This window comes from Labrus mixtus, chromosome 13 (assembly GCF_963584025.1).
Source record: "Labrus mixtus chromosome 13, fLabMix1.1, whole genome shotgun sequence".
NCBI classification, from domain to species: domain Eukaryota; kingdom Metazoa; phylum Chordata; class Actinopteri; order Labriformes; family Labridae; genus Labrus; species Labrus mixtus.
The window spans coordinates 11,166,575-11,181,403 of NC_083624.1; the positions used below are offsets into that span (position 1 = coordinate 11,166,575).

The 14,829-nt window shown below is 45.0% G+C and overlaps 1 protein-coding gene across 1 annotated transcript in view; it reads left to right on the top strand.

Annotated features, from left to right (window-relative positions):
- LOC132986966 (diacylglycerol kinase beta) overlaps positions 1–14,829 on the top strand; it is a 104,683-nt gene that overhangs the window by 34,462 nt on the left and 55,392 nt on the right. The window contains exons 10-19 of the mRNA XM_061053705.1: positions 600–719; positions 2,520–2,637; positions 3,138–3,226; positions 4,183–4,299; positions 4,917–5,015; positions 6,704–6,814; positions 6,912–6,985; positions 9,544–9,618; positions 12,462–12,547; positions 13,055–13,144. Coding sequence (XP_060909688.1) covers positions 600–719; positions 2,520–2,637; positions 3,138–3,226; positions 4,183–4,299; positions 4,917–5,015; positions 6,704–6,814; positions 6,912–6,985; positions 9,544–9,618; positions 12,462–12,547; positions 13,055–13,144 — 979 coding nt within the window. The remainder of the gene's footprint in view (positions 1–599; positions 720–2,519; positions 2,638–3,137; positions 3,227–4,182; positions 4,300–4,916; positions 5,016–6,703; positions 6,815–6,911; positions 6,986–9,543; positions 9,619–12,461; positions 12,548–13,054; positions 13,145–14,829) is intronic.

The following is a 14,829-nucleotide window of genomic DNA, read 5'->3' on the forward strand; positions in this document are numbered from 1 at the left end:
CTCTTCAGTCTGAAGAAACGTAAACAGTCCCTTCTGTGCAGTTCTGTCTCTCCTTCTATAGCAGCTGAAACTAAGACGACGGCAGGGAGAGGATTTCAGATTCAAACTGAAGGAAGGCAGACTCAGAGGGCAGAACAAACACCTAGCTGTGGGAGTGTCACCCACCTGGGGGAGGGGTTACTGCCCTTTGTGATGTCATGAAGGGAAAATCTCCAAACGGCCTGTTTGAGCACACATTTTCTGAAAAGTGGAGCAGGCAGAAGAAGCAGAGGATGGACTTTTCTCATCATTGGGGGGTTTGTAGACAGACTAGAGACACATATTAGTGTTAGAGAAACATGGTGAAGTGTATTTTATATAATATGTAACCTTTAACATTTCCCCCAAAAGGCGCTCGGGGATGGGGGAGTAAAAATTAAAATAAAGCCTGTGGAAAAGAAACGAAGGAAATGTAAAACTCAAAACACAAACAAAGAGAAGCTGATCTTTCTTTCAGATGAACACACTATTTGAAACCTTAGTTCGACTTTTCTGTGCAGGAATAGACTGGGCAGGATTAGTGTCCTTTTTTAAAAGTCTGTACATCGGTGTGGCTGTAGATCCTGAAGGAGATGATGGAGGAGATCGACTATGACAGAGACGGGACGGTCACACTGGAGGAGTGGATCAGAGGAGGCCTCACGACCATCCCTCTGCTGGTCCTGCTGGGCATGGACACGGTACATATCATCCTCTTATTGTTCTGTTTGTTCCTTTTCACTCGGACGTCCTGAGTCCTGAGAGCGTCTGTGGGTAGTTCTCTCTTCTCTGAGTGTGTGTGTGTGTGTGTGTGTGTGTGTGTGTGTGTGTGTGTAGAACCATGCTGGCCTGTCTTCACCTAACGCTGTGTTTGAAAACGTTAGACACAAATCATACGCAGGACGTTTCCTTTTTAAAAACAGGGTTCATGTGTTCACAACAGCAAAGCAGGGAGCCAGTTTTCATGAACTGTGTGCTGGATTGGTGATGATAAAACCACATCGTGTGGGAGAGTATACAGGTCCATCAGAAGTAACTAATCCCATTCATACACATTCACACGCGACCAACGAAGCAGAAGGAGCAACTTGGGGTTAAGCGTCTTGCCCAAGGACACATTGGACTTGCCCAAGGACACATGTGGCTGCAGGAGCCAGGAATCGAACCCCTGACCTTCCAGTTGAGAGACGACTGACTCTACCACTGATCCACAGCCACCCCCGTACAACAGATACACTCTCTGCACAGCTCTTTCAGTGTGCTCCTCTGTGCATCCTGCAGGTTGAGACTATTATCTCAGTTTCTGCAAAGCTTTGGCCAGAAGTGCTTTGAATGCCTCACAGATTTTAACTTTAATTTATGTTTGCTGATCCGCTGAAGGATTAAGGATTAGATTATCTTGCTGTGCCGATGAGGTAAAATATAAATATCCGCGGTGAGGCATTTGCTCTCTTAAGGAGCATATTACTGAACGTAGGAGCTTTATTAAGCGGAGTGATGTAACCAAGAGGTTACTGTGAAAAAACAAACATCTCATTTTAACGCCACCGAGCCCAAGAGATGATATAAGAATGATCTCAGAGAATAAAGAGACGAGCACTTTGGATTTTATGCCCCAAACGTTTATTTCTTTTCCTAATAAATCAGAGTTTTTATAGTTATGGTCCTAAATGGCTGAGATACTTCCCGTTAATGAGCTGCACGGTGGTGGTGTGTGTGGTGGTTGAATCCCCGTCTGACAGACAGGAGCCTCTTCAGGTGCTTCCTCACACAGTCCAAAGACATGATCGTTAGGTTAACTGGTGACTCTAAATTCAGGACTGTAAAAGAAGAGCGATGTGGCTCAGAGACCTGTAGGGGGCTCCAAAGCGACCCCACCTGCACTCAGGCAGGTAACAGGTCACTAAAAACACAGACCACCAGACTCTTAAACGAGGCCTTTCACATTCTTAATCAGCGTACCAAATGATCAGCTGTATGACTCAGCCGACCGTCACTCCATCTTTTCTACTCTTGAACAACTCCCTGGGTCTTTACTATAACGTCTGTGATTTCTTATGACTCTTTAGATCGACCGTAGATACTTACTGTATGACTTCTCCAGCACTTTGACTCCTCCCACTTTGGTATCTATGTTGTTTTTAAGGCAATGTGAAGAATCTGGTAACAGTCTGTGCAAATGTTTTTAACACTGTATGAAAGTGTGACCTTTAACTTCTGTGCACCAACCAGAATTGGCGCTCTTAATCTCATTGTATCAACAGCGTTTAGAAGCGTTGCTACTTGTGTTTTATAAAACACTTTCACAGGGCTGGTCTTGGGGGAGTGGTCCCTTTGGCAATCAGGATATTTCATCTGAGCTCTGAACAGGGTCCATGTTTGAAGCTGATCCAGTACAGGCTGCATGAAGTTGATTTGTTTGTAGCACCAACTGTTCCTCCAAAGGCAAGTGTGTCCCTCTCAAAGATGATTTTGTTTCTTCTCATGTCGTCTCCTCTCAGAACGTGCAGGAAGACGGGCAGCACGTGTGGCGTCTGAAGCACTTCAACAAACCAGCCTACTGTAACTACTGCCACACCATGCTGCTGGGAGTCCGCAAACAGGGCCTCTGCTGCTCCAGTGAGTCTGAGTGTGTGTGTGTGTGCGCATGTGTTTCTCTGTATGTGTGTGTGTGTGTCTGTGTGTGTTTCTGTGTGTGTGTTTGTGTGTGTGTGCCTGTTTTAGTCTCTTTATCGTCCCTCTTCCCTCGTCTCTGTCAGTTTCTCTTTGTCTGCTCCTCCATCTTTGTCAGCTCCCTCTTCTTCTTTCTCTCTCCCCAGCTTGAAGTCTTTTGTGCCTCAGAGTCAATTCTGTATTTCAATAAAGAGTCCTCGCAGTCATCCTTAAAAAACATTCACAACATTAATGTCACATCCTGTTTAACTCTGGTATTGATTAAATAGTGCAGAGACGCCGCTCTGTGGGTCGAGGTCGTCTGACGGTTGATGTTGTTAACCGCTAACCTGCTTCTTAGTTTAAAGTTATTATAATAGAAACATTTAAACGATGTCTGCAGCTTGTCTGAGCGATGTAAAGTGTCATATTTAACACACTGTTTTCCCTCCTCCGTCTTCCCACAGCGTGCAAGTACACGGTGCACGAACGCTGTGTGTCCAAAGACATCGCCGCCTGCATCAGCACCTACGCCAAGTCACGCAGGCACACCAACGTAAGAGCAAACACAGACGCATGAAAGGGTTCATTCTGCAGGGGGAAACGGCGCTCTGATAACGTGATGAGGGGTAATGAGGCAGGAACACTGAGCGGCCTGTGCAGCAGATACCTCCTGACTCGGACAGAGCGGCGTGCGTCATGGGACGGTCCGTGGCGTACGGGAGGATTTGTTATTCAGTTTAAATCTTCTGTGATTTAAGAATTCTTTATAAGATCATGTTCATTTATGGTCTGTTTATTCAGTTACTCAGCACGCCAAAGCGATCAAGCACCTCCATCTTTGTGTTATAACCAGGTAAAATCAGTTAGAGGGTGAACACAGGAAGACAGACTCACACCGACTAAGCCCCGTTTCTACCAGGTGGTCCGCTTTGGTTCGGTCCAGTTTGGTACGTTAATCTCTGATCTCTGTTGTGTTTCCACAGCCAAGCGTACCATTAGTGTAGCCCGCAAAGAAATTAAACAAAGAAGAAGAACACGACACAGGCCACCAATAGAGGACGTCCAGGGGGCGGAGCTACATGCTGACATTAGTCGCAAAATAACAAAAATACTCTCTTGAAATCCACTTGGTACGTCAACATCAGCCTACTGCCGTTACACGGAAGAGGATGATCCGTTCGACCAATCAGCAGTCTGCAGTTTGTCTCGCTCCACCCCTCAGGGTCAGATTGGTACGCTTTGCACCCCAGCAGAAGGGGAGCAAAATAGTAAGACGGTACAGATCTGTTATTTTGGTAGCATTCCAACTTCTGGCAGTGGAAACGGCAATAATGTGTACCGTGCTGAACCGGACTGAACCGGACCGCTTGGTGGAAACGTGGCTTTAGTGATGATGTAAGCGTACTAACTCCTCGCAGAATGGCCCAGAGTCTTACTTCACTGTTTGGCAGGAAGTGCTACTCCACTAATAAAATCTGATTTTTTTGATTGGTCCCTCTTTGCCTGCAGGCTATGCAGCACATCTGGATGGAGGGGAACTCTCCAACAAAGTGCGACCGCTGTCACCGAAGCATCAAGTGTTACCAGGGCCTGACGGGGCTGCACTGTGTGTGGTGTCAGATCACTGTGAGTCCCTGCTTTACACTCACACACCCAGCGGCGTGTCCAGACTAGGGCATTGACTTATGCAGGGGTGACATGACGTTTGCCTGCACACTGATAACGTTTCAAGATTTATGACGGGGTCTGAGCTGACAAGAGGTTCAGGAAATGACACTGTGATTAAATGTCAAATGTTTGTCGTAAAGGGCTGGATGTTTAAGAACCATTACGTATTTTTTTTTAACTGATGCTTAAAACCTCTTCCTCTCCCCATAGTGTGATAGATTAAATTTTGTATGCACCTGCATTCATTTTTTTTTCCAATACTTTTTATATCCACTAGATTGCGCCACTGGCCTTGAGTTTACTCAGGAATAATCCAGCTGACCAAAATCTGAAGCTCACAGAAGCAGTTTACAGTCCTCTCTCTCTCCCTCTCTCCCTCTGTCTCTCTCTCCCTCTGTCTCTGTCTCTCTCTCTCCTCGCTCTCTCTATCTCTTCACATGTGTGTCAATCAGTCTGTATACAGTCAGAGTAAACAGCCTCAGAGGTGTAGCGTTTCATCCCGCTAACATTTGATGCAGAGAGTGTCCCAGATGGAGTCCGCCCACAGTTCTTCTGTTTCTGCTTCTCCTCCGTAGCTTCATAATAAATGTGCGTCCAACGTGAAGCCCGAGTGTGATGGAGGAGCTCTGAGGGACCACACTCTGCTGCCCTCGTACATCTGCCCCGTCGTCCTGGTGAGAAGGCATCTCTCTCTGCTCTCCTTACACCGCGCTGCACACACTGTATGTAGCCCACAGTTGAAAGAGTTCACCTCAACAGGAGAGCTGCGTGGTGTGTCACCACTCACACTGAGTGAGCTGGAGCAGGCCTCGATCGGAGAATGACATTTACGTTTCTGAAACAAAAAGCGTTCTGAAGACTGAGGGTTTTTTTTCACTCTACTCTGATTACAAACGGCAAGATGCAAACCTTTGACCTCAAATATATCATTATTTATAAAACTACCAACCTGTCACCTGCATGCATCCTCCCTCTAATTCATAATAACCCTTTAAAAATTACAGGCCACTGATTTATCTCCACACTGAATTTACACAGTGGGATGCATGAGAAGAAACATTTGCACTTAAATATATATCATGAATGAAAAAGAATGCACCTGCTCATAATCGAGCATTTTGCTTCTTAAATGACAAAAAAGCTTGAAACATTCTGCAGGTGCATGGTCCCTGAGCTGAGGACACAGATAGCATGCATATAAATCAGCTTGTCAGTGAAGTATTTGTGAGGAAAATTGAGAAGTCAGACCAGGAAATAGAATCATGAGTAAGTGTGAAATTGATGCAGGTGTGTGCTCTGACATGACTTGTTAGGGGAAATCTGTGGAAGGCAGTGGATTACAAATAAAGCCAGCTCCGTCCAGCAGGAGGCTGATGATAAGATGACCTACATGTTTACCTCTAGAGGGGATGTTTTTCAGGGGTTACTGGGGTGTTTCTTCCCTCCCTTTTTACCTCTAAAGAGCTGCTCCAGGAAAGTCGAACCAACTGGTTAAAAACTATTACCACTGAAAGAAGAATAGAGAGGCCCGATACAACAGAGTTCATCAGTTTGATCTTGTTATTGTTTTTAGACCAGGCCTGAAGAGTCACCAGTCACCAAGTATAGATTCTGCTCCTGAATGCTCTGGATTTGTTTGGACCAGAGAAGGTAGGCGGTTTTAAGGCACCCCCCACACGATCCGTTTTGGACGCCCCTCGGTTTGCCAGATATGAGAGCAGTTATCAGGTCAAACCAACAGGTGTTGCAGCGATGGAAGCGGGCAAGAGAACTGGTTCAGATAGAAGTGATTGTACCCGACCTAAAAAGCCTCTGCATGTTTCTAATAAGCTCCACGAGCAGAAACGTGCTCAAACTAGGATCAATATTGGAGATGCTTTTGAAAAATGGAGAGAGGTTAGAACGCAGAAAGGTTTACAGACCGATGCAGAGCTGGCTAAACACTGAAGCTTCAGTGTCCACCACATGGCAACCTGTGTGAGCATCCACACTAGAGAGGAGGGGGCGGGGGGAGACAGCTCTCTACAATGTTTAGAATTTAGACTGCAGTACCCATTTTAAACACTAGGTGCCAGAGTTACAGATTACTCCTTTAAAGAGAAATTTCCTGCAAGTGAACAGGTTTATAGTTTTATCAATCCTGATATCTGTGCAGCGGTCTTGTTTTTTTTTTTACATGCTGTTGTAATAAATCGATGTAGGGTTAAAAGTCTGCAGAATATTTAGAGATGATTGTAACTTATAAAGGAGGAGAGCACGCTGGTTTACAGACACATACTTTTATTAATCATGATGTTTGTGTGTAGAGGTCTTCTTCTTTTGTATCCTGTTGTAGAGTTAAAATCTTTCTTTTCTTCCACAGGACCGTCACTCTGTGGTTAAACGAGGTGAGGGGGAGTCTCCGCCCAGCACCAGCCCCGACGACATCAACCAGACCTTTAAATTCTCCCCTGGAGATGGACAAGCACTGCAGGTACACGATTATAGGCCTTCTGATGCTCTCTGTTCTGTATGTTATTGACATGACAACACTAAACTCTCTAACACAAGATTCACCTCCCTGTCTGCAGATCACTCCTCTCCCAGGATCTCACCCGCTCCTGGTTCTGGTCAACCCAAAGAGTGGAGGGAGACAGGGGGAGAGGTGAGTTCCTGTCACTCACAGACCTCCTGCTGGGGTCTGATGTCTCTCTCTCTCTCTCTCTCTCTCTCTCTCTCTCTCTCTCTTTATCCACTTTTACATTTCAAACATGAAATACATAAGAAAAGGCGATTTGATAAAAGGGGAAAAAAGTAGAATTTAATATCATTTATTTGTATGACATATACATATATATAGTTTGTCCATCCGTTTTCTTCCACTTATTCGAGGCCGCTTCGTGTGATCTCATTCTTTTGGTCACTACCCAAAGCTCATGACCACAGGTGAGGGCTGGAACATAGATCGAGCGGTAAAGCTTCTGAAAACCGTCACCACGGCAGTCCGGCATGTTCTCTGCACCAATCCGTCTGTCAATCTCACTGTTCAACTTACCCTGACTTGTGAACAAGACCCAGAGATACTTAAAACGTGGAACGTGTCTGACGTTGTGCAGTGGATCACACAGGGACCTGATGGCTCGCAGAGAAGGCCCCATGAACCCCCCTTGGGATGATCTGCTTCTTCTTGAATAACACAAAGCACAGTACCCACCAGCTCCTTGAGGTATTCAGAACTCAATCCGTTCCTGTAATCAGTCCCCTCAAAGGCCCAGAATAAACTTTTGTTCAATTCCACGATTATTAAAATAATTTTCAGCCGTTATTTGAAAATCACAGCACATTTCAGGAGAGTGATTTCTGCCACAGAGGGCAGCGTCGTACTGTATCTGCACCTCCCTGCCGCTCTGAACGACCTCAATTTCTGTTTTCCGTCTCCTTCTAAACCCCAACACAGTCTCATCAGACGGCTGTTCATCATGAGTCTGGAAACTGCTCGAGGTTTCTGCCTCTTAAAAGAAGTTCTTCCTCTCCACTGTAACTTTGCTTAATGTTGCTCACTGCTGCTGATGGATTAACGTTGGGTCTTAATAATAATAATAATAATAATATAACCCTGAGTACTCTCTTCTACCTGCTCTTTGTAAAGTGTGTTGAAATAAAGATAGATTCATGAAGCCGTACGAGCTGTAAATAAACATCTTCTTGTTGCATTTCTCTTACCAGAGGCCAGTCCTACTCTGTGATTGCTTTACCATGGCAACCCTCATCATTACCATTAGAAAGGAAATGATTCTCTATTAATAGACATGATCAGAACAAAGATCGTTGTGAACAGGAAACCAGAGGCTGCTGCGGCTGTGTTGCTATTTCTGTCTGTGTGAACGTAACATGTTTATGACTGCAGCAAACTGAGCAGAAGTTCAATCAGCTCCTGACCTTCGCACAGATCGCTAAAGTTAACACAACTTATTGTGTTGTTGTATGTCATGTCTGCATGTGCACGTGTTTATGTACTTTCATGTTTGATCGTGCACACACGTCTGGTTTGTGTGGATGCATCCTGCAGAGATTGTGTTTTCCTTCTCTGCACACACATGTAATCATCATCACGGCCGCAGTTTTCAAGATTTCAAGTTTTACCAGTTTGATCGACTTCCATCATGTGACACTTGTTTAAATGTTGAAACTCCTCAGCCTCTCTGCAGACTCACTCAGAGACTACAGGGCTGCAGCAGAGACGCTTCAAGTGTCGACTGTAAAGTTTCATTTTGTCAAAACCTATTTTTCTGTGAAAAGGAGTCAAATCCTCAAACTCTCTGTCACCTGAAACTTACTGCGAACTTCACCGCTAAGAGAGTCACCAGGTCCTGGTTAGTTCAGCAGCAGACTTGTACTCCTGTTTAAATCTTTGTCGCTCGGTCCCAGCTAATAGTGAGTCTCTGTACCCAGTTACTCTCTCTCTCTCTCTCTCTCTCTCTCTCTCTCTCTCTCTCTCTCTCTTTCTTTTTGACTGTTTTTATCTTTTATTTAAGCTCTTCTAGGGACGAGTGTTGCAAAGTAGCAGCCGCTATAAACACTCTGATATTTGCATTTTATATTGTATCTGTCCCTATCAAATAAACCAGAAATAACCATAAACAGTTAAATGTTTGAAATGTTTTGTTGTCTGTGTGAACACTTTGAGTTGCCTGGTGTTTGAAAGGTATTGTATGAATAAACACGGACTAAAAAGCATTAGTCCCTCATTTACCTTTGTGCACGTGAACACTTCGACCTCCCTTTGTAGACAATTTTGATATTTTGGAGTCATGTTTGCTCATTAATATTTCTGAACCTCGTCGGTCCACATGAGTGTGTTTCGCTTCTCATAGCGTCTTTCCCTTGTTTGTCAACAAATGCACGCTGTCACGGTGTGATTTACGATGGTGGCCTCAGAGACCATCAGTCAGCGCCAAAGTGCACCAAAAAATCTTACATACAAAATATAGGGAGAAAAGCAAAAAGCAAGTCGAGTACCTCTACCTGAAAACTGCACCTTAGTTCAGAACGGATTCTTTGTGCCGTGCTTCCCTCCTCTGAATGAAATACTCCGACTGAAGCTCAGCTGGATCCTGAAGGTTTACCTGCAGGATGGTACATCATGTTGTTTGTGCTGATCTATGATGTCTGTAGACAGTTTGAGTTAAGTCTTCTCTGCTCTGTCTGTCTGTCTCTTCTTAGGGTGCTGAGGAAGTTCAGGTACCTGCTTAACCCCAGACAGGTGTACAGTTTGGAGCAAGGGGGACCAATGGTGGGGTGAGTGCTGCTTCTATCTCTTTATCAGTGACACAAAGATTGACACAAAGAGTTTATGTTTTAGGATGGCACGCTGATGTTTCCCCATAACCCACGGTGTTGAGTTTCTTTTGTTGACGTTTTTCTAAACGCATAGTTTTCATCCCTCTGGTGATTTATTCGACTCTAAACGGCAGCAGGAGGTTGGTGTTTTTTTGCATCATGAATATAAAACAGAGTTTCTCTCCGTCGTGTCGATCTAACCTGCTGTGGAGGTCGCTGAAGGGGAGCGCTGCATTACTGCTGTACTGTGCATGACCTCCTGACACACACACACACACACACACACACACACACACACATACACACACACACACACACACACACACACACACACACACACACACACACACTCTCAGGGATACGTCAGAGCGGAGCACAGCCTGTACTCTGGAATGAATGCTGTTTCGCCTTTTTGTCCATTCAGGGAAGAAAAACTGCCGCACGCAGCACAGTGGCTGTAAATGCTTTACCTTGAAGGTGAAGCGCTCCCCTCGCCTTCCTTTCACTTCCATTTATGTTCCTCTCTCTCTCTCTCTCTCTCTCTCTCTCTCTCTCTCTCTCTGTCTCTCCTGTCCTTGTCCACTCATGTCTCTCGCACTCTCTCTCTATCGCTCAATCACGACTAGCGGAGTGGCTGCCCTCGGGAGCCCATTGTAGGAAAAGTAACCCGATGACGCACTCGGGTCTGAGGGGAGATGATACACGCCGCGTCAAACACCAACACTGTAACTCTGATGTGAAGCTGGATAAGACTTTCAGTTTACAGTTTAATCATGTTTTAGTTTAATGATACGACTTGACAAACTTTTGTTAAATCAGCATATTAACAGACGTCACTCATCATCACACATTGACCTTTGTTACCGTTCCTTTGAGCTGTTTGACCTCACTTTGGGATCCCTAACCACTTCCTGTTTCTGGGCTTAACTTCATGTCCTAACCTTCACTCTACAGGAAGGGCCGTACTGTATTTCAAAATAAAAGCACACTGCAAGTAAAGTACTCTCAGCTTAAGGTAGTACAAACATTCAAAATAAAAGCCTAACATCTCCCCTCCTCTCACATCCTCTCCTCTCCTCTCCTCTCCTCTCATGTCATCTCCTCTCCTCTCCTCTCCTCACCATGTATCTACATAGTTAAAACCTTTATTTACTGTACAGTAATCTGATTTCAAAATGGTCGGGGAATGAACACAATCGTCTGTATGTAAGTAAGGTGTTAAATGTTGAACTGGGATCTCGGCCGGCTGACACACTCTTAATGAGGTGATGTAACACTGTGCAAAGCTGAGAGGCCCCGCAGCATGAAACCTCCAAACAGAAGCACAGAGATAAACACAGGGTGAATGGAGGGCTGCTGTCCTTCGAGGGTTAACCTCCACTCAGCTGAACTCTTACTGTTACCATGCTCTCCTTAGCAACAGGCTCAGCAGCTCAGATGCTGCAGCTGGCTCTCACTCATTTGTTTCTGTTAATTTCTCTACTTTCACTCATTACATTCACATTATTTTCTCAGCCCGTCTGTGAGTGTAAACCTCTCAGCTCCGTGTTGATGTTTCTCCTCCGCTGTCATACATAAAGAATGACCTCGAGCAGTCACAATCACTCGCCTTTATTCATATTTTATATCGACATGGAAAGGTTTTGACTGGATATGATAAACAGCTCCATGTAGACGAAATACCACCCCCCCCCCCCCCCCCCCCCCCCCCCCTTCCAAAGGAGAGTGCATGTTGGCGTAGTTACTGTCCATGTCCATTAGAGGGGACTTTTCTGCATCATGTTCCCTGCAGCAGAAATACTGTAATCCACCACTGACTTTCATCTGAGGTAGCACTGACAGGATCGTCACATCAGAGCAGGAGCTGCTGAGTTTATGTTGGAGAAAGTGGAAGATATTTGAACTTCCTCTGAAACCTGAGACCTGAGACCTGAACCCTGATCAGGGTGTGTGATCATGGAGCTAATAAGGCAGTTTAAAAATCTGTGACCTCTGATTGTAAAGCTCTTAAAGTGATCTCTGTTAAAACTGTTAAAGCTCATCATTACTGAAGGATTAACAGCAGATATACAGCATTAAAAAGCCTAAAGGGCTATAAAGCAGATTTATAGCTGTTGACTCGTTTCATATTCAAACACATGAAGGGGCGTCATTTTACAACAAAACATAAGTTGAAACATGACCTGAGGCCTTTCAATACTTTTTTCACGGTGACTGGGAAGTGCAAAACAAATGTACAAAACAACAGAATCTTGAGGGAAAGGGAATGTACCAAATGCCGGAAGTGACCCGGAGTTACTGTAAAACCGTCATTTTATTGATTTAAAGATGTGGTTTAGGGGGTCTGTGGGGGATCACTGTGCAGGGGCCAGGTGCTCGGTGTGAAGGGGGTCTGTGCTCCACATGCAGCTGTCCTCCTGACGGACAGAGATGAAAGCTTCCGTCGACACCTTTGTCCCAACACACATTAAAGGTCTCTTTGAAGGGCGCGCTCTCTGTGACCGCTCTGTGACGACGGTTTCCAGGGAGGCCGGGCGGCCGGGCGGCGGTGGGGGTGGGTGAACACAGCTGGAGAGGACGCACATTGATTAATCGCTCTCTGTCTGTATCTTTCCTGTCTTTCTGCCCGTCAGCGCTTCTGTTCATCTTATTCAATAATTTAGAGCTCAGGAGATACCCCCCGTTAGAAAACAACAGTTAACAGATTCATCATATTTAAAACAGTTTTGTCCAGAGAAAGATTAAAAGATTCCTGTCTTCATATGTCCGTTACACCTCCTCCATCTTCTGTCCTTTCATAGGCTCAACTTCTTCCACGACGTCCCTGATTTCCGGGTGCTCGCCTGTGGAGGAGACGGCACAGTAGGCTGGATCCTGGACTGTATAGGTACACAGGTTATTTAACATGTCACACAAACATCAGCTAAAGTCACAACTTTCTGCAGCTCTTTAAAACATTTTGTTGGTCAGGGTGGGTAACGATCAGTCGCAGTCAGAGGCTGTTTTCTAAACCTTCTTCTACACCATGTAGTTTGTACTGATTGGTCCATTTGTGAACAAATGTGAGATCCTCAGTTTGCCAAAAATACCCGGATGTCGTACTGATTTTGCTGACTCTAACTGCGCGAATGATGGCATAATGGATCCTCTGCACAGGTTTGACGCCCAGTCCTTTCTTGAATCAGCCTTAGTTTTGCAGAATTGAGCACTTAACCAGTTATTGTTGTCATCTTTGAACCAATCAGCACAAAGACAGAAGCTGCAGAAATTGTATTAAATCTGAGTTTGTCTTTTCATTCTTTTTTTTATATCTGGCAGGAAATACTGTGTCTCAATGATTGTTCTTCTACTGTAAGTATATTAAAGGTTGGTTTGTTTGTCTTTGTCCGTGCAGATAAAGCTAACTTTGCCAAGCATCCTCCGGTGGCCATCCTCCCTCTGGGCACGGGGAACGACCTCGCTCGCTGCTTACGCTGGGGAGGAGGTGAGGCACTCGATTATCTGTATATAAGTAAAGTTTATTTAGAAAGCACAATTCACAGACAAAGGACACAAAGTGCTTTACATCAATAACACACAACATACTGTACATACAACAAAAACAGGAACAAACTGCTAGTTCATGGACGGACATTTATAAAATCCTGCTATGACCAGGAACCACAATTGGCTCAGTAAAACATCGATCAATAGAACGGATGGACCTGATCACCCATAGAGTCGGACCTCAGGGAGAGCGAGGGGAATGACATGCTGGAAAGGAGCCACAGGCTGGATTTCAAACCCGGTCCGCCCGCTTTGAAGACATCAGCCTCTGTACATGGCGTGCACGGACTAATCACTAGGCCAAATGCGCCCCAGATTTTGTAAAGTTTACAAAAATACCAAATGTGGCAGACTGAGTTTTAAGCAAATGTGACAAAAACTTGCAGCTGATGTAGAGATTACTCTCTAATCCAAAGTTTGATACAGTGCTAACTGGAGAAATCTGTGAGGATCAGTTTCACAAGATGATGTGTTTCAACCATAAAGAGACATAGAGTTAGTAAAAACAAAGTAAACACTGACCTGAAGGGGTTCAAATAAAGAAGAGGGGGCATTAACCTTGAACACCCGATCATGAGGTCGAGGAACTATTACCTTTATATGTTTAGTCGTCTAGCCAGTCTCTTGCCAGTGGAAAAAAGTGAGATCATCTGCAGATGTTCAGCAGGAAACTTAAAAACTGAACATGCTTGAGATACCGTTAGCGTTCATTTGAGCTCTTAAAGAATGAGCGTAGTTTTCAGGAAGGCTCTCAGGTGTTTAATAAATCAGACGAGCATGTGTGTGAATGTGATTCAGGAAATGAAAGATGGGAAACTGGAAGTGGGAGCTCTTAGGCGTCGAATTAAGATCTGTTAATATGCTGAGCACTCGTGCTGACAGTCCTCTGCCAGCCATTGATTTGTTACACTACTTTCTGCCAGTAATTAGCCGGGCTGGTGATGACTGCTGGATTGTTGCTTCTCGGAGGACCTGCAGAGCACTAACACAAGCTTATGAAGGGGGTTTGGCGCGAGGGGGCCGTGGGGCGCCATTCGATCAACTGTTGCAGAAATGAACCACAGACTGTAAACTGTAACTGGGAGAACAATCCTCAGGTGGTCTGAGATCATCGTTTTAAATTGTCCAAAGAATGAGAGTGTTGAATTTGAACATTGATTAAACGTGATTAAAGATTGCCTCCTCATTCTCATTCTCCTTTCATGTCGTCAGTCTGTGAAACCTTTAGAGCAGCTTTACATGATCTCATTTATCTGATCCTGACGTCAGTACAAACCCTCATCTCAGCCTCTGCCTGAAACAGCTACTGTCTCTTTAGGGCCCGCCTCCCCAAGTGCCCACTTTCTTCTGATTGGCCCACTCTCTGGAAGTATTCCAGAGCGGGTCCGAACGCTGCAGGGCTGTTAGGGGAGGGCTGCTCTCCAGCTCTGGGAGAAGAGAGTCTATGTAAGAGATTTCAGCAGCTTATGTAGAGACTTGAGGCCGTCTGGTGAAATTCTTGGTTTCATATCGGGGGACTATAGCGTGATTTGCATTTTAGCGCCCTCTGCAGACTCATCCTGGGATTACTCCAACATACGTTTGACCTCCATCAGTCAGACGAGTACAGGATCATCTTCTTAC